This window comes from Stomoxys calcitrans, chromosome 2, assembly GCF_963082655.1.
Source record: "Stomoxys calcitrans chromosome 2, idStoCalc2.1, whole genome shotgun sequence".
Taxonomy (NCBI): Eukaryota; Metazoa; Arthropoda; class Insecta; order Diptera; family Muscidae; genus Stomoxys; species Stomoxys calcitrans.
In genome coordinates, this window is record NC_081553.1 from 149,162,603 (window position 1) to 149,188,329 (window position 25,727).

Below are 25,727 nucleotides of genomic sequence, written 5' to 3' on the forward strand. Positions count from 1 at the left end.
CGTAGGATTCCTAACATTATGTATTAAGTCTATACCTAAATATCCGTATAAGTTATTTAATATTACTTTGATGCCACATGGTATTTGTGTAAGATTACAATTAAAGATTGCATTGCACATGGTGGCAAACGAAATAAATCGCCTCGTTTTGAGTCAACTCACTTTTTCCACCTTCTCCCAATTGATAGCTGCTACCTTAATTTCATAGTATGCTTCGTCAACGTACTTTGTTTCGAGGAATATTTTGACAAAATTTAATGAAGACTTTAAAAATGTTTATTTGACAGTTCCATAAAGGAAATCTGTCAAATAAACCTCTTTCAAATCTACATAAACTTTTGTAAATGCCGGTGTAAGACTATAATGTTCATTAGGCGTGAGTAGAAATAAACCAAGAAAGAAATGCATTACGAATTTAAAAAGGTATTTAACTTAGCATAATATCGAATTGAGGCATCGATGTATTTATTATTTGTAAATCGCGACATACAAAAAGCAAACGTGGCTTAAAAATAGGTTTTACAATTTTATTATTTCAAAAATATATACGTCGAATAGCAGAAGATAAAGGGTAAATTATAGGTAAGACATCTGATGGTTTACCCTTTTTATCCTGTCAGAAATTTATTAAATAACATTCACACTCACACATAAGGTCTATTCGCGCACTTTTCCAGTAGCAATTTGCAGGGGAGTAAGAACAGCTTTAGTCTCTCAAAAAATAGCTGTTCTATGCTGCACATTTCCACAGGGGAAAACCACCAGTAGAAATTTGCAAGCTCTCAATTACCGAACTCTTAAAATGTTGCTCGCTCTCACGCACTCTCATTCTATCTTCTGCTGGCAAATAAAGTACGCGAACGACTTCCAGTAACAATTTGTGTAAATTTGCACAAATTTTTGATTACACGAACATACTTATAATTATTTGAAATGTTCTCTATAATTTTTTCGCTTTTACTCGAATAGAATTAAATGTTTTCTAACCTAAATATAAAAGCAAAATTAAAAAGAAAAAAAAAGCACATTCAATGTGAGAAGCCATAGAGCTGTCTATACTTCAACTGTAAATGGATCACGCGAATGATGTATTTTTAAGTGTTTATTGTGATTTGTTTTGGTTGTGGAGCTTTTACCACATATGGTACACTGGAAAGGCCTTTCGCCTGTGTGAATCCGTTTGTGCTCTATAAGATAGTAATGGCGATGGAAAGATTTCTTGCAAAGATCACAGGTGTATTTTTTATTGCCATGGTGCTCACGCCTGTGGCGCATATAGTTATATTTGCGTATGAACTTACAGCCGCATACTTCGCATGTATACGGCTTTATTTGCTTATGCGAGTTCATGTGGTTTTTGAAGTCAACTTCGCGAACAAACGCCTTGGGGCAGTGTTCACATTTAAATGGTTTCGCGGTACGATTGGCATGTACCCAAGAGTGGATTTTTAAATTCCATTTGGTTGAGAACGATTTATTACAAATAGCACAATCATATTGAGTATCAGTGGAATGGGTAGCCATGTGAGCTTTCATAGAAGCTTTCGCAAATATCTGCTTACAAATCGGGCACTCCTTCGGTTCAGTATAGTCGAATTTTTCCGAATGAGCAAGTCGTATATGGCGTCTTAGAGAGTTAACGTGCACAAATCGGTCGCAGCAATGGGGACAACATTTTGGCTTCGAATCATGAGTTTCTTTATGCCACAAAAAGCGAGCTTTAGACGGCAGCACCTCACCGCAGTAACACACATATTCTTTTCGTCGTACTACCTGTTTCGTGTGCCGTTTACGATGTTGTGTTAAATTGGAATAGCGTTTGAAGTGCTTACCTGTGAAAAATAAGAGAAAAAATATATTAATACACTTTCATTATGCTCAAACTAACTCTAAGATACAAAAGAGAACAAATATATGAATGATAATACACATCTGTAATGATATAACTAACTTAAAGATGCAACAAAAGAATTTGGCTCAATCACTAGCCGTGTTTTGAAACACTCTTTACAAACAATTTCCAACTCCACAATTATGATCGGAGCTTAGAGTTCTAACCCATGTGGTGCTCATAGTCACCTCATGCTGTTGCAATTGCGCTGCCGATGAAGGACTTAATCGGATCAATCTGTTACGTACAACCGGCTGCCATGGGATTGTCGTTGCAATTGTGATTTCCTTTTGTATGAATATCAAGATTATAATTATTATATTTCCGTTGACTGTTTATGTTTTATGCTTAAAATCATTTTGTCGATTAGAGCTAGGGCCGAATTACCGCACACGTAAACGAGCAAAATCGTTTGAAATCTTTCCTTTTTGGGTATGTATTTTGTTATTGAATGAAAATTTGGGAAATTATTGAACGCATGTTCCAAAATCCAACACAATTTAAAAAAGAATATGAGATTTAAATTTTCATAAAAACTATGTAAAATGGACAATACAGGCTGAGCCCATGGCAGCCGCTTGTAAGTATCGGATTGACCCGATGGAGTCGTTCATCGGCAAGGGCTGTCGACTCAGTGTACGTGCTCGTCCTTTTTCGTCATACACAGAGAACAGAACCGCTAAAAATTTTTCATATAATATTTCAATAATTGTTTAATTGAATACATTTTTTTCAATTACAGTCGTGATTCAAATTTTTACCATTTTCAATTAAAAAGTTGATTGATGATGATCTGAAAATTGTCTCAATCACGATTGTGATTTTGTAGTTTTTAATTAAAAACTTAATAGATTCAACAATTTTTTTTTAATCGGATCTTAAAAAATTTTAAAATAGGTTGCTTAAGTAAATTCATTTGAAGTCTATTTTATCCCCTACAATATAAAGGGAGGGAGATTTCAAAGACGCATATGACTCACACTTTGACAAATCTGTAGCAATAACATGGCAGCCGGGTCTACGTGCCGGATTAACCCGATGGAGTCCTTCATCGGCCATGTGCTGCCGCTTCAATGCAAAATACACCGCTTCGACGACACCCACCCGTCATCCGAAATTTTTTTCAATTAATTTTTTAAAAACGGTGATTGATATTATCATTTTCGTGATTGAAGCAGTTTCAATTAACAAATTAATTGGACTAATTAAATGCGTGATTGAAGCCTATTTGAATTTTTTCTGTGTAAGACAGGCTGTCTTCTCCGCAAGATTCTGGTCCGTGCCGGGATTGAAAAGAATCCCGGACCATGGTTCTGTTCGGTTTGCCTGTACCGCTTCCATCATCGGGCAGTGTCTGTGAGGTGTAATCGGTGCATGGAGTGAGTGCATTTCCAATTTTGATTTGGCCTTATGTCATTACGGTAGTATAGTCGCACTGAATATATTGGTTGCAGCGGTTCAGGAGACAAAGCTGACTAATAGTGATTTCGATACTGAAAAAAAATGTTACGCTAGTGTTGCACTTATATGGGACAACATTTTGCAAATGTCGCCCCAACCCTCTCATAGTGTTACACTTTTTGCATTTTCAATCGAACATAAGTCCAACTGTAGTCATTTCGATCAAATACTATGGTAAAAATCGCATCTTTGTCTTCTGATGAAGAACTTTCTAGCCATGCATCTAATATGCCGTTAGCTAAATAAAACGCGTTTTCTATTTCCATTTTTCTTTACCTATTTATTTTTATTATTTTTATTATTTTCAAACAAAATTTGCTTGAATGATAGTCGCTGATTTTACGTGCGACAGAAATGCAATATTTTTCCACTCTCTAAAGGCAACACCATTACTAACGATCACAAATCCCGGTTGTGGGGTTACATTTTTTTGGACAAACAATCACAAACTTTGGATTTCAGTGCAACATGTCGAAAATGTGCTGCACTTTGTTGTACAATCGAAATCCCCATAACAAAGAAACAATAAGGAACCGGTTTCAATCACTAAATTAATTGAATCAATTAACTTTTCAATTGAAACTGCTTCAATCATGAAAATGATAATTTCAAGCACCGTTTTGGAAAAAAATTCAATTAAAATATGGATTGAAATTTTCAAATAATTTTTTTTAAATGAAAACGATTTTATTTTCTATTAAATTTGTTTGCGATTTTTTTCCTGTGTATGGTTTAGACCTATCTCGCCAGTGCCGGGTGCTCGTAACTCCTACATGGAATGTATGGGAATAGCAGTCAAGTCCGGTACTGCCTAGATACACAGAAAAAATATAGACCTAAATTTGACCGATAAGCATGGTATTGACTTATACAAATCTTTTCAACAAAGATGTTAATTGCTTTAATTGTTTTTGACATAGAAATTCGATATTTTTTGAATAACAAGGCAAGGGATTGGTAAAAAAGATATACGGTGAACATATTTTTAACTGTACGAATTAAATTGTTATTTAATGGTTTATAATGTGTATTGTGTTCCCTTTCACACATATGCAACACGATGTTCACAACCACCATCGCCGACAAGAAGGGAGGCTCAAAATGGAATCGATAATTATGTATGTAAAAATATATTATAATATAAAAATTCACCATAGAGCGCCACCTATATGTGAAATTTAAAATTATAATACAGAAAATCTAACACAAAAAATCCTAATACAAAAGTAATAACAACCAAATGCAAATATGGAAAAATTTTAATATAAAAAAAAGAAATTCAAACATAAATATGACGAAAAATTAATGAAATTGTTAAAAAATCAAAATTGGGTTGCTCAAAAAGTAATTGCGGATTTTTTAAAAGAAAGTAAATGCATTTTTTAATAAAGCTTAGAATGAACTTTAATCAAATATATAATTGCCATATTGCTCGATAACCTTTTGCCATCTTCCTGGCAAATTTAGTATTCCACGCTCATAGAACTTCTGGCCTTTATCTGCAAAAAACTGAACCAAGTGCGATTTTATAGCCTCATCATTACCGAAAGTTTTACCATTTAAGGAGTTATGCAAAGATCGAAAAAAATGGTAGTCTGATGGTGCAAGGTCAGGGCTATATATGGTGGATGCATCAAAAGTTCCCAGCCAAGCTCACTCAGTTTTTGGCGAGTGACCAAAGATGTGTGCGGTCTAGCGTTGTCCTGGTGGAATATGACACCTCGCTTCTCCTTGATGGCTGTATTCAATTTGTCCAATTGTTGACAGTAAACATCCGAATTAATCGTTTGGTTCCTTGGAAGCAGCTCAAAATATACCACACCCTTCAATCCCACCAAACAGACGGCATAACCTTCTTTTGGTGGATATCAGCCTTTGAAGTGGTTTGAGCTGGTTCACCATGCTTGGACCATGATCGTTTTCGACTTACGTTGTTGTAAACAATCCATTTTTCATCTCCAGTTATGATTCGTTTTAAAAACGGATCGAATTCATTGCGTTTAGGTGCATATCACAAGCGTTGATTCGGTTTGTTAAATGAATTTCTTTCAATACATGTGGTACCCATATTAAAATTGACGCCAAACAAACAAATGTAAACAAAATTTCGCGCACTTTTTTTCTAAAGCAAGCTAAAAGTAACAGCTGATAACTGACAGAAGAAAGAATGCAATTACAGAGTCACAAGCCGTTGAAAAAATTTGTCAACGCCGACTATATTACTACTATATTACCGACAATTACTTTTTGGGCAACCTAATACAAGTCGTAAAAGAAATATGGATGTCGAATTTAATTCATCACTCAAAAGAAAAAATAGTCACACTGTGGTCAACTGGGAAATAGTGGGCTGAAACCGTTTACAGGAAATATAATATGGACCACGCTCTTTCCGAATCTGTTCAATTTGGAGGCCTAAGTATCAAAACAACAAAGATATTGGCCATTTTTGGCAAAATTTGGTCATTTTTATATATGATGCCCCATTTTTCCAGGATAATGGCCCACTGTGGCCAACTGGGTAATAGTGGGCTGAAACCGTATACAGGAAATATAATATAGACCACGCTCTTTCCGAATCTATTCAATTTGGAGCCCTAAGTATTTAAGAAACCAAGATATTGGCCATTTTTGGGAAATTTTGGTCATTTATATATAGGATGCCCCATTTTGCAGAGATAATGGCCCACTGTGGCCAACTGGCAAATAGTGGGCTGAAACCTTTTTTTATATTGTATTAGAATTTTCCCATATTTGCATTTGGTTGTTATTACTTTTGTATTAGGATTTTCTGCATTAGGATTTTTTGTATTGGATTTTCTGTATTATAATTTTAAATTACACATATAGGTGGCACTCTATCGTGCATTTTTATATTATATTTTCACCTACATTCGACAATTTTTCTTTTTTTTAGAAGCCTGGGACCATTAAGAAAAAATGTAATTAACCAATATATTTCATGTTTTATTCGCAGTTTAATCCAATGCAATAAAGGGTTTTTATTTATAATTTATGTGAAAAATATCAATTATTTACTTTTATTAAAAGAGTAAAAATGTTCTTTAAAAGAAATTGCAAACTTAAAATGAATGGTTTATTGAGTTAATAACCACTTTAATTGAATTTTTGAGCCTATTATAAATAGAACCCGGCACGGGATAGCTGTGAGCACCATACAAGCTGGAACTTGAGGTCCGATCTTTATGGTGTTCATTGCTGTCACGAGAAGCTTAGCTGCGAGCTACCGTACGCGTTCACAGGTTGCGGATAGTGGAATGCTCTATCCGGAGTAGGTGTAACTGCAGTCGCGGACGATCAGCGGTATCAAGCGAAGAGTCTCAGTGAGAGGTCGGGTGGCAACGGCTCTTGCACAAATACTGAGTGCCTACGATGCTCGATATGACAAGGCGAGTTATTGGTGCCTTTACCAATGGCCACCCTGTTCACGCGGCGATCAGTCCTTTGGACCGGAACGAGATTGCTCACCTACTGGAGCTTGACGAGGATCGCCACCTCCACAGGAAAATGTGGTTACAACAACAACAACAACAAATTGCAAAAAAGTCCCACGTTTTGGTCCAAATTCACGGTGCAGGTTGTGGCCCTCGCTGATTTGTCTTGAAAAATCATCATGAGAAATCGAATCTCACAAATAAAGTAAATTTGCTTCGTCAACTTTCAACGAAGAGGATGAACGGAAGTCAAACACTGGAAGAACACACTACGGGATTTGTTAATATTGTGGATCGACTGAACGACGGGTGAGGAAATTGGAGAATACAAAGCTGTGGCATTTTTGCTTGGAAGTCTACCAGAGGACGTTGAACATATTTTTAATTGTACAAATTAAATTGTTATTTAATAATACAAATTTTGAGTATATATTTCTGCGTTCTGTTGTGTCCTCTTTCACACATATGTAATGCGAAAAATTACGAATGAGCCAAATAAATGTCTAGTTTCTTTCGTATGCAGACACAAAGTCTCGTGGGCTAGTGGTTTTTATTTATCTCTCAATAAAATAAAATAACTTACTAAATAATAATTGTTAAGTAAAAACAATTTCTTTTAAAAAGTGTAAGAAATAGCAGAAAAAATTAGAATGTGAACAAATGAAATAGGTACATTCGAAACGAAACAAATTTGAGGACATGGAAATAGGTAGACGTGGTATTTTTAATTATTATTTTTTTTATTTTAATTTCTTATTAACCCTATAGAGGCTATTTGGCTTGGAAAACGACGCTGATGACGGAAGATACCAAATGCAGTATTCCTTCATGAGGATCTAGATTTCGTGGCATTGTGCGCAAAATACCAAAACTTTTTATAGACGATATCCAAAACGATGAAAGAGGTTCACAAAAGAAAAGCATTTTTTTCTGTCCTTTTGAAAATATAAACTTAAAAATAACTATTTTAAAGCAATATATTACAACTTTTATCCGCAATTTAATTTAATAAAAAAATAAATTTTTATTAGAGCAAATAATATCAATTATTTTCTTTTATTAAATTGGTTAAAATGTTATTTGAGAGAAGCGACAACTTTCAAATTAATTAGTTTATTGAAATAGTAACCACTTTAAATGGATTTTTGAGCTTATCATAAATCCAAATTACAAAATTGTTAATCAATTATACAAATTCATTTATAGGTCCGATTTCAGCGAATTTTTTAATTGAATGTACACATTTCTTAATTGAACCATGTTCTAAATTTTTTCTGGATATAGTTCACATATGTAAAACTACTGAAGCATGAAATTGAGGTTTAAGCTTGGCTTCATGATCGCTCCTTTGAAGCAAACACCTCCAAAGTTTTTTCATAAATGCAGCGGAAAATATTGTTTCCCTTATAATGAAGGATAAAAGGCACTAAAGGTCCTCCTAATGGCAGGGGGATTCGACGTGGTTCTTATTCAGGAACCATGGGTGTGAGGAGGAATGGTTCGTGGACTAAGAATTCCGGAATTTAAGCTACTCAAGGGTGGGAATGGGAGACACAGAGCCTGTATTCTTTCAAAGAGTAATCTATATTTTTTTCTTCTTCCGTCGCTAAGCACTGAAGATTCAGTAGTAGCCAGCCTTGAAATAAATAAGTCTAATTACTGACTGGCTTCCCTATATATGGCACACGATTCAGAGATGCCGACTTCAAACCTTAAGTTGCTGGTTAAAGTCGCTTCTAAAGTATAGAAGAGCCTCATTGTAGGAAGTGATCCCTCGGCTAAACAGAGGAAAGGCGGATGGAATAAATTTCGACACAAATTCTGCACGTCTATCCCTTCTAGACCAGAAAAGGAAGTGGAAACTGCGGAGGATATAGACATAGTGGTCAAGCGGATCACGAAGTTCCTAAATGACTCACTTGTGTCAGCACGTCCTAGTGCCAAGCCAAGGGGCAAACAGCGACCGCCATGGCGACCCAGAGCTGATTGGTCTAAGGAATGACTGCAGAAAACTCTTCAACAGAGCAAAAACCACAAGAGCACGACAGGATTGGACATCTTAAAGGCTGAGTTAAGAAAATATAAGAACGAGCAAAGAAAGGCTCAGAAAAAATCCTGGGTACAATTTTGCAGGATACATCTGAGGCCTATAGGCTACAGAAGCTTCTGTCCTCGAGACCTATTATGGTGGGGTATATTCAGAAGTCACAGAATGTATGGACGATATATAGTGAGGAAACACTAGAAGTACTCGTTGATACACATTTCCCGTGAAATTCTCTAACGGACAACGTGGCGCCACAAGAGGTTGTCATTCGTACGCATCCGTCGGAGGTTATTCCGGAAATTGTGACTGAGCCGAAAATCCTTTGGGCGATAAGAAATTTCGACTGCTTTAATTGAGTCGAATTACAAGCTGTGTCTCATAGACTGTTTCCTTTGCTTAGGCAGATATACTCTACTTGTATCAGCATGTCATATATACATGGGGAATGAAGGGACAAGTAGATCATTTTCATTCCGAAAGCAGGAAAACCTTACCACACGAAGGCAAAAGATTGCCGACTTTTTAGTCTGTCATCCTTTATGCTGAAGACTCTTGAGTGGTTGATAGAAACATATCTAAGGGCAAAGATCCCTGGAGATTGCCCGTCGCGGCAGCAGCATGCATATAGTAAAGGCAAATCCACCGAAACAGCCCTTCACGACTTAGTCGGCTACATAGAGGATTCTCTCGCTGTTAAAGAATATTAGTAGCTTTCTTACTAAAATATGCATTAAGGCAGGCTTGGGATTTGTAGATCTAAAAAGATGGGCCAGCAGAGGAACACCTCGAGAAGGTATACTGTCTCCTCTACTTTGGAATATAGCTATTTATTGTATTCTGATGACGTGGCAATTTCGGTTAGGGGAAAGTTTCTTAGCACTCTAAGAGATATACTTTAGGAAGCTCTACGAGCAACAGCGAAGTGGGCTACCAAAAGTGGTCTAGGTATAAATCCGTTCAAGACAGAAAGAGTTCTTTTCAGCAGGAGATACAAGTTGCCTATAGTGACACCTGTCTCCTTGGGAGGAGAAAATGCACCATTTACAGAAAGTGAAAAATAGCTGGGTGTTTGCTGGACACAAAATTGAACTTCAAATCCAACATTTTGGAAAGGGCAAGGCAACTCTTGCCCTATACACTTGCAAGAGAGCCATTGGCCAAAGTTGTGGATTTAGACCCACGTCATGCATTAGATATATACTGCAGTTGTCAGACCTATAATGCTATATGGTGTTGTGGTCGGGTGGATGGCGCTTCAAAAGCCCACCTACTCTTCAATAGTCAACCGGATCCAAAGGATGGCTTGTTTGTATACACAGCCGCACTGAGGACGACACCATCTGATGCACTAAATTTAATTCTACATCTTATGCCTCTGGAAATTGTGGCTAGACAAATTGCAACGACCACTAAGGGAGCTTTCTCATTGGTCATGTTGCGGCTACGGGCAAAAAGACAAAAAGAAAAAATTTAGTTGTCTAAATACGTTTTTTTCCACCATTTTTAATTGACTCGGACCCTTTGGAAAGACCCAACAGCACTATTATGACTGTCCGTTTCTCAAAAAGTCTACCCACTCAAAATTTTTAAAAATACTTCCTATATATAGGAGATAAAGCTAAAACAGTCTTTCGACTCGCTTTTTAAATTTCTAGAAGCATTTCTAATTTTATTTATGATCAAAAGATGCATATTAATGGCATTGCGGCGTCTTAAGCATCTGTCTAATTATAACATATTACAGATAAATGTTTTTCTGGGGTTTCTTCGACAATGTATGTAATTCATAATTACTTAAAAAGATATATTAATTACTATTAGTCTATGCTGATAGCTAGACCTGAACCGGCCTCGCTAGTGTTTCTTTTATAATAGGTTAGGTTTGGTTTAAGTGGCAGTATGTCATCAGACTCACTTAGACGTTTTCGCCCAATGCAAATCCACAGTAACAGAAGAAGGAAGGTGCCTTCTAGTTCCTACCGTTGATCCATTCAGATCGCTTTAAGAAGCCTAACAACTTGCGAATATTCACATCCGCTAAATCAGACAGGTTCTCAAAGAGGGCGAGTTTTTGTGTTCAGAAATACGTTCTCCAGGGATTTTATGGCTGCCCGGCAGTCTTAGAAGATAATTATGGCAATCGTCGTTATGACATTATATCTTAGCCATTCCACCACTTCCTTAACTACAAGGATCTCCGCTTGATACACACTGAAGTGGTCGGGTAACCTTTTCGATATGACCAGTTCTAGATATGTAGAGTACACCCCAAAGACTACATGGTCGTCTAGTTTGGAAACTTCCGCATATAAGTCTATGTAACTTCTATTACCAGGGATATGATAGTTCCAATCGGTTCTATCAGGAATAGTGTTACAGTAATTTTTATCAAAAAGCGGCTCAGGTAGGGTGTAATCCACACTTTGTTCTTAATACATTGATATTTTCGGATTAGAATAAGAGACAGTCAGTACTTATCATTTTTATGAGCAATAATTAAGGATTAGGAACCATTATATAGCTGAAGAAATTCGTAGATGATAATATTGTGGAACCCTCACAAACAGAGTGGTGTTGTACTCTTAGTACTATTTACTTACTGTAACTGTTAGTACCAAAGAAATATCTCCAAAACTGTAACGTAAAGAGATGGATACTAGTTATCAACTATAGACAAATAAATAAGAAACTGGTAGCAGACTATTCCCTCTCCCAAGAATCGATGACATTTTAGATCAACTTGGTATACCTAAGTATTTTTCTTGTCTTGACTTAATGCAGGGATTTCCCCAAATTCCATTGGAAGAAAAATCTAGAAATATTACGTCATTCTCGACAAATCATTGTTGAAAATAGCCCCAAATTCTTTTCGGAGAATGATGGCTTTCGCTTACAGTAGCTTTAAACCTGATCAAGCATTCTTGTATATGAATGACTTGGTTGTTTAGAGAAACATATGCTTACGAATCTTACTGGCGTTTACAGATTGTGTCGTGCAAGGAATTTCAAACTACACCCCGGAAAATATTAATTTTTTATGCGGGAGGTGACCTATCTCGCAGATAAGTGCACAGATAAAGGGATATTGCCGGACGATTCTTAATATTCGGTCATAGAAAATTATCCTACGCCAAAGAATGCTGGTAGTGTAAAACGAATTTTGGCTTTTTGAAGCGCCGTCCACCAGACCGCATCACCATATAACAGTATAAGTTTGACAACTGCAGTATATACCTAATGCATGACGCGCGGTCAAAACCCCCAACTTTTTCCAATGGCTCTATTGCAGGTGTATAGGGTGAGTTGCCTTTCTTGCCCTTTCCGAAATGTTTGATTTGAAGTTCAATTTCCTATCCAGCAAAACACCCAGGTATTTTGCGCTTTCAGTAAATGGAACATTATTTCCTCCTAAGGAGACAGGTGCCACAGTAGGTAACTTATATCTTCTGCTGAAAAGAACTACTTCTGTCTTGCACGGATTTACGCCTAGACAACTTTCGGTTGTCCACTTCGCTGATGCACGTAGAGCTTCCTAGAGTTTATCCCTTAGAGTGCTGAGAAACTTTCCCCTAACCGCAATTTCGACTTCATCAACATACGCAACCACTTTTAAACCTTTTTCTTCTAGAGACAATCGTAAATGGCTATATTCCAAAGTAGAGGAGACAGTACACCTTCTTGTGGTGTTCCTCTGCCTGCCGTAATGCATCTTTTAGTAAATAAGTTATTAATAAACTTTCTTACGGTAGAGTTGATGCCTACAAACTTCAACTCCTTCATGATTTACGTCGGCTTTACATTATTGAAAGCACTTTTAATGTCAAGAAATGTTACCATTGTATATTCCTTGACAGCGAGAGAACCCTCTATGTAGCCGACTAGGTCGTGAAGGGCTGTTTCAGTGGACTTACCCTTACTATATGCATGCTGCTGCCGAGACAGGCGATTTCCAACGATCTTTTACCTAAGATATGTTTCTATCAACCTCTCAAGAGTCTTCAGCATAAAGGATGACAGACTAATAGGACGATAATCGTTCGCCTTCGTGTGGTAAGGTTTTCCTGCTTTCGGAATGAAAATTACCTTCGTGTCCCTCCATCCCACAGGTATATATGACATCCTGACACAAGCAGAGTATATCTCACTAAGCCAAGGAACCAGTCTATCAGACATAGCTTGTAATTCAACCGGTGATACATCATCAGGGCCTGGCGACTTAAAGGAGTCGAAACTTTTATTGCCCAAAGGATTTTCGGCTCAGACACAATTTCCCCAATTACCTCCGACGAATGCATATCAGTGACAACCTCAGCGCCACATTGTCCTTTGAAGAATTTCACGGGAAACGTGTATCAACGAGTAGTTCTAGTGTTTCCTCATTAGATATTGTCCAAACACTTTCTGACTTCTGAGTATACCCCACCATAATAGGTCTCGAAGACAGAATCTTCCTTAGCCTACAGAATTCCACGCAGGATTTGTTCTGAGCCTTTCTCTGCTCGCCCTTATATTTTCTTAGCTCAGCTTTTTAGATGTCCCAATCTTGTCTTACTCTCGTGGCTTTTGCCCTGTTGAAGAGTTTTCTGCAGTCGTTCCTTAGACCAACCAGCTCCAGGTCGCCATGACGGTCACTGTATGCCATTTGGCTTGGCACTAGGACGTGCAGAAACAAACGAGTCATTCAGCTTCATTCCGCTTGACCACTATGTCTATATCCTCCGCAGTTTCCACTTCCTTTTCTGGTCAAGAAGGGATAGACGTGCAGAATTTTTGTCGAAATTTATCCCAATCCGCCTTTTTTCTGTGTAGCCGAGGAACCACTTCTGCCGTATTTTCTCCAAGGCTGAAACTAATATAACGATGATCAGAGAAGCTGGGGTCATCCAACGCATCCCAGACGCACATATTCTACCACTTATATCTTACGATACAAAGGTAATATCTAGTACCTCCTGCCTGTTTCGGGTAATAAAAGTCGGTTTATTCTTTTTATAACAAATTGCAACTTATAATATATTCGATAAGCAGCTCACACCTTTCGTGGACATCCGACCTCCCCTATATCTGATGATATGCATTAGCATCACTTCATACAATGAGGCTATTCTACCCTTTAGAAGCGGCTTCAACCAGCAACTTAAGGTTTGCATATGGAAGCCAGTCAGAAATGAGACAAACTTATTTCAAGGCTGGCTACTACTGAATCTTCAGTGCTTCGCGACGGAAGAAAAAAAATATAGCCTACTCTTTGTAAGAATACAGGCTCTGTGTCTCCCATTCCCCGTACCCTTGAGTAGCTTAAATCCCTGAATTCTTAGTCCACGAACCATTCCTCCACATACCCATGGTTCCTGAATAAGAACCACGTCAAATCCCCCTGCCATCAGGAGGAGCTTTAGTGCCTTTTATAAGGGAAACTATATTTTCCGCTGCATTTATGAAAAAAACTTTGGAGGTGTTTGTTTCAAAGGAGTGATCATGGACCAAAGCTTAAACCTCAAATTCGTGTTTCAGGAGTTTTACATATGTGAATCACTGAAAAAATTTAGAACATGGTTCAATTAAGAAATGTGTACATTCAATTGAAAAATTCGTTGAAATCGGACCTATAAAAGAATTTGTATAATTGATTAACAATTTTGTAATTTGGATTTATCATAAGCTCAAAAATCAATTTAAAGCAGTTACTATTTGAATAAACTAATTTATTTGAAAGTTGTCGCTTCTCTCAAATAACATTTTAGCCAATTTAATAAAAGAAAATAATTAATATTTTTTGCTTTAATGAAAATTGCATTTTCATCATTATAACATCGTTTTGTTTCTTATGTGTGGAATGTTATATCAAATAACAAATCGTTTAAGATCTTAGATAAAATCACATCTGTGTTAACAAGCTTTTGAAATCAAGATTTATTGCAAAATCAAAATAAAAAAATTGTACTCAGCTGTTCACATGACCTCACCTTATAAGTGTATCCTGCGTTTTACCATAGCTCTACACGGAAAAAATTAAAAACTATGTTCAATTAAGAAATTTGTACATTCAATTAAATAAATTGCTGAAATCGGAACTATAAAGGAATTTGTAATATTGATTAACAATTTCGCAATTTGTATTTGTGATAGACTCAAAAATTCAATTAAAGTTGTTTTTAACTCAATAAACCATTCATTTTGAGACCACTAAATATATTTTCTTTGTGTCACTCGATTCGTTCAACGGTAAAGCTGTTTTCCTTTATAAATTCATCCGTTTTCAATGAATAGGTGAATGAATCGAGTGACTAAAAAAGAAAAAAGTTAGTTGTCGATGCCATTTTTGTTTTATTGAAAAAAATTACATTTTCAAGCTCATTTTATAATCATATGTAATTTTTTCAGATTCAATTAAAAAAATTTTTGAACCAATTAATTTTTTAATTGAAAATTTCAAAAACTTTAATCACGATCGTAATTAAAAAAAAAAGTTTAGAATTAAATAAAAATAATATAGAATCAATGATTGAATCAAAAACAACCAGGATTCAATTAAAATACGATTGATTAAATAAATTTTTTAATTGAAAACATTTTTATTTTCAATTAAATTTTTAATTGAAAACATTTTTGTGATATTTTTTTTGTAAAAGCTCACGAGAAGACCGAGAAAGCAATACGGGGCACGACGAAGGAGACAGAGGAGTATGCACCGGCAGCGCAATCGGGCGAATGTGCAGGATGCTGGAAGGGATAGAACTGACATTCCAGACACTTCCCCGGAAGCTGGGAAGAGAATCAAATCTTCCAAAGAGTATAACACTGCCAAGACGCTGAAGAAGAAAAAGATCTCCCCGCTTTCAAGTACTCTGGGAAGACTGAACCAGGCATCCCGGAGACTCCAGACTCCAGCAGAATTAATTGATACCGTCAAAAAAACTCATCGAAGGTATCCACTCTCCCTGGGAGGGCGCAAAGCTCGACCTGGTGAGAAAGATGGACATCCTCCAGCTGGCATCCTCCGATGCCAAAACGTACACTTTGGCTGTTTGCATTGACATCGAGGGGGCGTTTAACAATGTGCGGACCGATACACTGATCTAATCCATAGACCAGTACCGGGTGGACCCGGTCCTTAGCGACTGGACAAACAAACCATATGCTAAGGAACAGGTGGAAAATTGTGTGTCCCATGACATAAATATAAGGGAGAAAGTGGCACAAGGCACCACACAGGGAAACCGTTTTTACCACTCCTATGGGTGACCACTACAAATAACCCAATAGGGATCCTGATTGAAGGAGGATTTGAACCACTGCTATGTAGACAATGGTGTAATACTTTTAAGGGGTAAGGATCCGCACCAGCTATGCAGAAGAGCCAAAAGGTCCTGCAGATGGCACACGACTGTGCAAGACCTAGGGGTCTCAATGTTTACTCTGAGGCAACTGAAATCGGTTTACGAGTAAGACAAAGGTGGTCCAAATTGAAATTAAATTGATAGAACGATTCCGATATCTGACAAGGTCAAATACTTAGGTGGATCTTGGACAGAAACTGAATTGTGTCACATTCAGGAGCGTATCGAGAAGACTCACAGATGTTGGGCACTATGTAGACGGGCCATAGTCCCGAAATGGGGGTCTGAATCCAAGGATAGTCCACGGGCTCTACAAAAGCGTGGAAAAACAGTATAGTTACGCCTCAGTAGTTTGGTGGACAGCGATGGAGAAAAAGATCAACAATAGGATTATACTACAGGTTCAGAGAACATGTCTTGGCTTAGGCTGAGCGATGAGGACCACGCCCTCTAGAGCATTGGAGACTATTCTAAAAATGCGAACCATAGACATACATATTAAATGTGCGCAAGCCATTGCGGCTATGAGACTTAAGGCGATGAGAGAATGGGAAGAGAATATACCATCGCGGTATAATCGAAGAGACGATAGGAAACCTGGAGGGAAGGGAAGAGATTTCCGATCGGATACCTGAGACGACACTTGAGGTCGAGTGCGCGGCAGTGCTTCCAGCGGCAGTCTTGGATTGACGGAACCCTAGTATTGACATCTGGAAGATCATGTTACACGGATGGGTCAAAGTTAGAGAACAGAGTGGGCCTGGGGGTCTACATTGAGAACCCAGGGAGTGAGATCTGTTTTAGACTGCCTGACCATAATACGGTCCTGCAGGCGGTCCTGTGGGGCTAACGCGAAGACGTCGAGTGTGAACATCTTTAAGGACAGTAAACTGGCCTTAAGGACAATAAGAACCAGGTCGGTAAAGTCACAAGTTGGAATGTAAGAAGGAGTTTAACGCTTTCTCTGAGAATAGCAGACAATTAAGGATGAAGGCTAGAGGACTACCGTCAACAATCTCGGTTAACCCAACGAAAAACCGGTGCGGCAAGTGATAGCATGTGTAGGGCATGTGGGAAGATGATGAGACGTTGAAGGATTTCCTATGTCATTGCCCGGCTAACAGATACCGTCACTAAAATGAGGACACAATAACAACTTAGAGACGTGGCACGGAAAACAAATAAGGATTTTGTAAGTAGCACGCAATACCTAAATTAGATTTATTTCGAGGTTACTTTTTTTAGTATTTAGAGTGCACAACAAGCCGATTACTGACTTAGGTGTATGTCCATAATGGCATGGGGTGGATTAATATTTACACCCTCTTTTCAACCTAACCTAACGTATAGCTGAGTCCGAACGGAGTGCCGCAGTACGACTCCTCTTTGGGGAGAAGTTTTACATGGCATAGCACCTCACAAATGTCGCCAGCATTAGGAGGGGATAACTACCGCTGAAAAAATGTTTGAAGCAATTGTGTGGTTTTTACTGCTTTCAAGGCTAACATACAGCGACACTAAGGTGGTGACACAATACCAGACATAAACCAACAAAAGGGGCGTGGTATGAAAAATAATTAGGGATGTTATAATTGGTTGATATCGGAAAGGGGCCAGGCCCTTTTATTTACCCTAAAAGCACCACTCAAAGATATAAGTTGACCGATCGAGACATTATGGTACTTAAATGAAAGGTATTCGAGCGTAGAATTTGGTATTAGAAATTGGGTTCAGCTACCTAGGGTGCCACCCCGACTACAAAGCTTCTCATACCATTTTGGACGATACAGGCACGGGACTCAAATGAGAAGTATTCAGGAATATAATACCCACATAGCTTAGAAGGAGCAATAAGTTATATAATTTGTTGATATCGGAAGGTGTCCGGACCCTCCCCCTTACCCCAAAAGCACCACATCAAAATTAAAAGTGAACATTAAGGGACTTAAATAGGATTTTGAATTTTTCCGGCTTTTCACAATTCCGGGAAAACAAGAATAAAAAATGTTAATTTTCCCGGTTTCCGGAAGATGTCCGGACCCTCCCCCTTTACCCCAAAAGCACCACACCAAAATTAAAAGTTAACATTAAGGGACTTAAATAGGGTTTTGAATTCTTGTTTAAATATTACCGTAAACAAACAAAAATAAATGGAAGTAGAAAATAATCTTGTTTGCTTATAAGTCAAAGGTTAAGGCTTGAACCGAATTTAGAAGGCGCGATTGCCACACGATCTGACAGAAATTTTGTACGTAAAATCTTGGTACGACTTCCAACACCCATAAAAACATTACCGTATAAACATGAAAACATTACTGTATAAACATGAAAACATTACCTTATATAAACCGCTCTCTCGATTTGACTTCTTAAACCTGTAGGTGGCGCAATTATTATCCGATTCGGCTGAAATTTTGTCCGTTTTTTTTTACTTCAACTTCCAAAATATATGCTAAGTATGATCTAAATCGGTCCATAAATTGATATAGCTCCTATATAAACCCATCGCCCGGTTTGACTTTTTAAGCCATAGAGTGCGCTATAACTATCCAATTTTTAAGGTGGAATTTTTAATGACCTCTAACAGTCATGACAAGTACGGTCCATATCGCTCCATAACAGGATAGAGCTCCGTGTTCGAATTTTTTCATCATAGGAGAGGCACATCTCGAAGTGCCTTCTCCGCACGGTTCTGCTCCGTGCCGGGATTAAAAAGAACCCCAGACCCTGGTTCTGTTCGGTGAAGTGTAACCGGTGCATGGAGCGGGAACATTTCCGATCTTGCTCTGGCCTCACTTCACTGCGGGAGTATAGTCATATTGAATATGTTGCAAGGTGCTGTGCGAACTTAGACAGCAGTGGGTCACAAGCGTCGTCGTCCTTGCCTTCTGCGTCCTCGTTGTTGTTGTTGTTGTAGCAGTGTGTTATACACTGAGGCGGCCCCCTTTGCCGATGAAGAATTCCATTGGGTCAATCCGGTACGTACAACCGACTGCCATGGGATTGCGTCCTCGCATCGGACTATGTGACCACCCGACCTCTCCAGTGCGGCAATATACGCAATAGCAGCATCCCAGCCCAAGTATTACTAGGCCAGTGCCGGAAAGTGTATAATTTTTGCAAATAAATAACGGTCTCCGTGGCAAAATCGACGAGATTGTGGATTTTATGAGTTGGAAGAACATATTAGTCGCAGCGATCCAGGAGACAAAGGTGACCAACACTTGCAGCTTGCACAGTTGTAACGGATACAATGTGCTACGTAAGGATCGCTCAAGGAATGGAGATGGGAGATTGGCCTTCGTAATACACCATTCCGTGCAATATAGAACCATGTCGCCTGCGCCTGGCGCTAGTGACCCCTACATGGAGTGCGTGGGGATAACATTCAGGTCCGGTACTGCCGAAATAGAGCTATACAACGTGAATGTACCGCCGGTTGGTAGCTGTGTCCCACTTAATAGCCAAGCCTACAACCCCGACATAAGTGGGTTACTATCTGGCCATAACCGTCTGGTTCTAGGAGACTTTAATGCGCATCACACTTCATGGCATTCTCTCCTAGGTAACGACCAGCGTGGCATGGTTTTGGCAGAGCAGATTGAAGGCTCTACGTTTTGCACGGTGAATGAGTATGCCTCCACTGGGATCACGAGGAGGTGCAGCAGCTCGCCAGACATTTCCATTGCATCCCCTGATCTCCTGAGTGACGTATTCTGGCAAGCAGTCATCTTTTTGGGGTCAGATCACCTCCTCATAATTCTCACCATCGAACGACCACCCGACTTCATAACCTCTGGGCGCTGGACGTTTATCTATCAGAAAAAGGCCGATTGGACTGGCTTCAGAGAGTATACCAATCGCCACTTCAGTGAACTGCCATCCCTGGATGTACGACGCAGCCGCCCGCTTTATACCAGCCAGGCGAATATCCCAACTGCGGCCCAATTTCCCGGCGCAGGCAGTGGTACTCGCAGACGAGCGTGATGGGATTCGTTGTACGGACCCCACTAACCCAGAATCAGCGAGCTGAATCTGAATATAAACAGGTTAGTCAACGAACATAGGCGGAACTTGTGGCTCGAGAACTTGGAGCAATGTAACTTAGGCACCGGTTTAGGCAAGCAGTAGTCTACTCTTCAGTCACTCTCGAAACCCAGTAGACGGGATGACTGAACCTCAGTCACTTTTGGCGACGTAACCGTGACTGGTACGAAGAGATGTGCCAGGTTGTTCAACCGTCAATTTATTATGCATCCCGAGAGTGACAGGGCAAGGAGTACAGCCTTTCGCCGTATTCGTAGTCTCCGAGCCGATTGACAGCCATCACAATATACCGTGGGCGAAGTTACGAATGTCACCGTCACTGTTTAACCTCTACCTATCCTCCATTTCACCCCCTCCAGACGGCACAGAGATCGTATCATATGTGGACGATTGTACGATCATGACATCAGGCTCATCTGCGATAGGTTGAACATCTACCTCAACATCTTGAAATCTGCCACCAAATCTTCAGCCACATACCATTCAGCAATTTGCGATAAAGTCAAAAGCCGAAACAAGGTCCTCAAATAACTCGTACAAAGCAATTGACCGGTCTATGGTAAGTTATGCAGCGCCAGTGTGGTCAGATTTGTCAGGATGCCGCCCTCCTCAGTTCTCATGTGGACCACCTCCATCAGAATACAAAGATCCCAACCATGCGAAGACATAACTACAGGCTATCTAAGCCCACCATCCATCCAAACTATCATCTTGTGAATAGATATCCACCGCCCAGAAGCCTTAAGGTAGGTCTACATGATCTAGAGCGTGAGGTTAGGCACTACAAGTGAGAAACTCTAGATCAAACGGGCCTAGCCAACATTCATGCAGACACGGTAACAGATGCTGTTAGTAGCTACCGGGTTTATGTAGTCCTAGGAGAAGACCGCCTCCCATAGCATCTAAAGAAATTGACCTCCCCAGACAAACAAGAGTAGTTCTGGTTCAATAACGATCCAGCAGATGCAGCCGCCTCAACTCCTACGGAGGAGGGATTGATGCCAACGTGCATAATGTATGTACCGATTGTGACCAGGGACCAAACGACACACGTCGCCTGTTTAACTACCCAGCCAAACCCTCTCGACTCAGACCCAGATCCCTCTGGACGCACCCCACCTTAGTCGCAGAGTTCCTGGATCTGGATACGCAACAGAATCAAGCAGACGAAAGATAGAACACAAAACACTGCTACAACAACAACAACAACCACTTAGGAGAGAAGTTTTAACATGGCAAGATACCTCACAAATGTCGCCAGCATTAGTAAGAGGAAAACCACCGCCGAAAATTGTTCTGATCTTAACGCCGGGATTTGAACCCAGGCGTTCGTCGTTGGGCGGACATGCTAACTTCTGCGCAACGGCGGCCTTGCGTTTTATATACGATGCCAAAATTAACGCTTTAATGAATAGAAATATATCTATATATTTAGAAATTATTAATGAGCTTTCGCTTGGCATGCTAACCTTTGCGCTACTATAGCCTCCAAACAAACATGCATCTCAATATTTCGAAAACTTATTGAATTATCAACAAATTCTGCCACCCAGAACAACATCTTATATATAAAAATCAATTGTTTGTTTGTATGTTTGTGTGTTCCTTATAGACTCAGAAACGGCTGAACCGATTTCCTTGAAATGTTCACAGATGGTGCATAATGACCCCGTGGTGAAAATAGGGTACTAAATTTTTTGATATCTAAATTTCAGAAACGCCAGATCTGGGAGATGGGTGGTGCGATTTAAGCGAAATTTTGTGTGCTCTCATATAGTACCCTAAAAATAAAAATTTGGTATCCAAATTTCGGATGGGGTACCTAGGGGGGCTGCCCCACCCTAAAACCTACCAAACATATATTTAGACCAATCACGACAATATGAAACTCAAATGAAAGGTATTTAGAATAAGAAAACGTATCTGATATCCATTTGTCGAACCAAGTGCTAGGGGGACCACCCCAACCCCCAAAACACCCCTCAATCGGACATATTTACCGACCATAGCAACATGGTACTCAAATGAAAGGTATTTGCGAGTAGAATACGAATCTGATATCGAAATGTGGGACCACGTTTCTGGGGGTCCACCCCTTCGCCAAACTGGACTTATTTTTGACCATGGGAATATGGGACTTAAATAAAAGGTATTTGAATGTAGAATACGAATCTGATATCCAAATATGGGACCAAGTGTTTGGGGGGGCCGCCTCTCCCCAAAAACCTCCCCCAAAGGGGACACATTTACGACCATAGCCACATGGTACTCAAATGAAAGGTATTTGCGAGTAGAATACGAATCTGATATCAAAATGTGGGACCACGTTTCTGGGGGTCTACCCCTTCCCCAAACCACCCCTAAACAGGACTTATTTACTGACCATGGGAATATGGGGCTTAAATAAAAGGTATTTGAGGGTAGAATTAGAATCTGATATCCAAATATGGGACCAAGTGTTTGGGGGCCGCCTCTCCCCAAAAACCTCCCCCAAAGGGCACACATTTACGACCATAGCCACATGGGGCTCAAATGAAAGGTCTTTGAGAGTAAAGCACAAATCTGATATCAATATTCGGGAAAAGTGTCTATGGGGCCACCCCAGCCCCACAAGTATTTGCTGACTTTTGCAATATGAGGCTCAAATAAGAGGGTTTTTACACCCCCAAGCCGGTCATGTTTGCCGACTATGGAAATATGGGGCTCAAATTAAAGGTATTTGGAAGTAGACCACGTATCTGAAATCAACATTAGGGACCAACTGTCTAGGGGACGTCCCACCACCATAACAACCCCCAAATAGGACGTATTTGCTCACCAAGACAATTTGGGTTTTAAAGAGAGTGGAACTAAATATTTATAGTTTTTAGGGCCAATACCCCAAACCGGACATATTTGCTGACTTTTGCAATAAGGAGTTTAAATGAGATTTGAAAACGAATTTGATATCCAATTTTGAGGCCAATGGCAATAGAGTACGTTGCTGATATATTTTCCGGGGTTAGTGTTTGGGGGACCACCCCATCCCCCAAAACACCCCTAAATCGGGCATATTTATCGACCATGTCAATGAGGAGCTTAAATGAAAGGTATTGGGGGAGTAGGGCAAGAATTGATACCCACTTTCGGGACCAATTTTCTGGGGGTCTACCCTTACCCCACAAAAACTATTTGTTTTACTAACTATCGCAATATGGGGCTCAAATAAAAGTATTTTGGAGTAGAATACGAATTTGATATTCAAATTTAGGACCATTTATTTAGGGAATCACCCCTTCCCCAAAACACCCCGCAAAGGGTAAAAAATTTTCGACCATGCCAATATGTGGTATTTAAGATTAGAAAACGAATTTGATAACCTATTTTGGGCCATGTGTTTGGGGGACGCCTCATCGTGTAAACTAACCTAAACCAATGGAAATATGGGGTTTAAATAAATGGTTTTCGAAAGAAGAGCACGATGCTGATATTTTTTCACGGCCAAGTGCCTGGGGGACCACCTCACCCCTGAAAACACCCCTAAATCAGATATCATGAGAGTAGCGGGTTGAAATAAACTTTTTAAGAATGGAGTACACCTTACATTCAAACTTAAATTCGTAGACCAATAAAGATCATATGGGATTCGGACAAAGGCACTAATATTGTTAAACAATTAGTCAAGTGATATACTATTTTCGTAGAATGGTATTTCACTAAAAGCTCTTTAATTGTCAAAAATAAATATTCCAAGGAAACTTTTGTTCCATATAAAGTAAAAGAAGGCGCAGCGGAGCGGGCCCGGGTCAGCTAGTAACTCATAAAAAACACACTTTAGTTGTTGGTGGGCAACAGTCAATGAGAATTAAGCTTGTTAAAAAATTTAATGTTAATACATTAAGTAATTTTTTGTTCATTACCTTTGGATTTTTGAATTAATGTTAAGTGTTGTTCTGAAATGCACTTATAAGCTAGCAAATGCACCATTTGCGGCCACGTTGCCAATTAAAACAAGAAAAACTTAATACGTACCGCAAACTTTACATTTCAGCGGCGACAGGCCAGAATGCATTCGCATATGTTCTACCAGCGCACTGCGCACCACGAACTTCTTATCGCAAACTGTGCACCCGAATTCCTTCCATCCCAAATGTCGTTTTAAATGAAGCGAAAAATTTTTCCATCGCTGAAACTTTTTGCCGCATGTAAAGCACTCTGCCGGATGTTCAGTTAAATGTGCATCGTACAGTTTAACTGAATTGAAATTTTGGCGGCACACGTAACAAAAGAATATCGATGATTTTATTGAGTTTTCGTCGAACTCAGACATTCTATGGCTTTGCTTCAAAGTCGTCATATTGAACGTAACGAGCATACGATATAGCGTCGTTAATTTGCTTGTATTTGTTGTGAGAGAAATGGGTTTAAAATTTGATTGTTTTGAATCCGCTACTGCTTCGGAAGAAGGTTCAATTTGTACCAAAGACAAATGTCTTTTATCATCCTCAAAAACTTCCGTCTTTGCTCGTATATCTGCGCTGATTTGTTCAAAACCTAGGACATCACGGTGACTGTTTTCATTCTCCACCTTTACTATTCCTTGTTTAAAATCTCCCAAACTTCCATCTGAATTTGGAACGGTTGGTGCTAAAATAGCTTCATTGCCACCGCCGCTTGCTCTACCCATTGGTGTAACATCTGTTATAGGAACTGAAATTCCATTTGTTAAACAAACCAATCTTCTATTTTGACGTACATAGTTGTGGGCGTCAACCATATGAGCATTACGGTCTTTGAGCTTCGAATATTTGACATTACAGTGACCACATTCATAAACTTTTGTACGAATCTTTTGCTGCTGAACTTGTTGAGATAAAATTGTTAAGGACGTCAATGGCTCTGTAATCTCAGCAATAGATGGTCCAGCCAAAAATGCTGATGATGTACTTGGTTGTTGTTCCTGTGGCATAAAGTTGTAATCAATACTTTGGCTATGGTTTTGTGCCATCTGTTGCGATGTTATTGTCGATGTTGGTTGTGTTCGTTTCAAACCGGTTGAAGACATCTTTCCATCTTGTGAATTGCGTTTACGTCGTTTTCTGATCTTTGCGGACGTAGACGGCATTGTGTCTATATTGCAATTATCATTTGAATTCTGGGAGAAGGCAGTTAAAGCACTACTACTGTTTGCCGCTACTACGCTGCTACTTTCTTCCGAAGGAAGACGAAAGTCAAAACTGTCAATAAAAATAATAGTTTTAAATATATATTCAAATACATATGTCTGTAATGAGTGCGTTAAGACCTTTTTGTTTTGCTGTTATTTACATTAACTGTATGAGATGCTGATGATGCACTTAAATCTTGCACTGTAAAGTATTCTTCATGGTTCCAGCCATTGTCCGGTTGAAATATCCCAGGAAAATTAGTCTTGAAGAATCGTGCAGATATATCTCCATATATCTGCAAAATAAATATAATAGGAATTAAAATAGCGTTTAAAATAA

The 25,727-nt window shown here is 39.1% G+C and overlaps 1 protein-coding gene across 5 annotated transcripts in view; it reads right to left on the bottom strand.

Moving 5' to 3' along the window:
• Window positions 1–426: 426 nt before the first annotated feature.
• Window positions 427–25,727, bottom strand: part of LOC106084619 (uncharacterized) — a 179,906-nt gene continuing 154,605 nt past the window's right edge. For all 5 annotated transcript variants that reach the window (XM_059363974.1, XM_059363973.1, XM_059363972.1 and 2 more), the window contains 3 exons: window positions 25,526–25,683; window positions 24,253–25,457; window positions 427–1,832 (listed from right to left, as the gene is read on the bottom strand). In XM_059363974.1, the coding sequence (XP_059219957.1) occupies window positions 1,054–1,832; window positions 24,253–25,457; window positions 25,526–25,683 (2,142 nt within the window). In that variant the 3' untranslated portion in view covers window positions 427–1,053. The remainder of the gene's footprint in view (window positions 1,833–24,252; window positions 25,458–25,525; window positions 25,684–25,727) is intronic.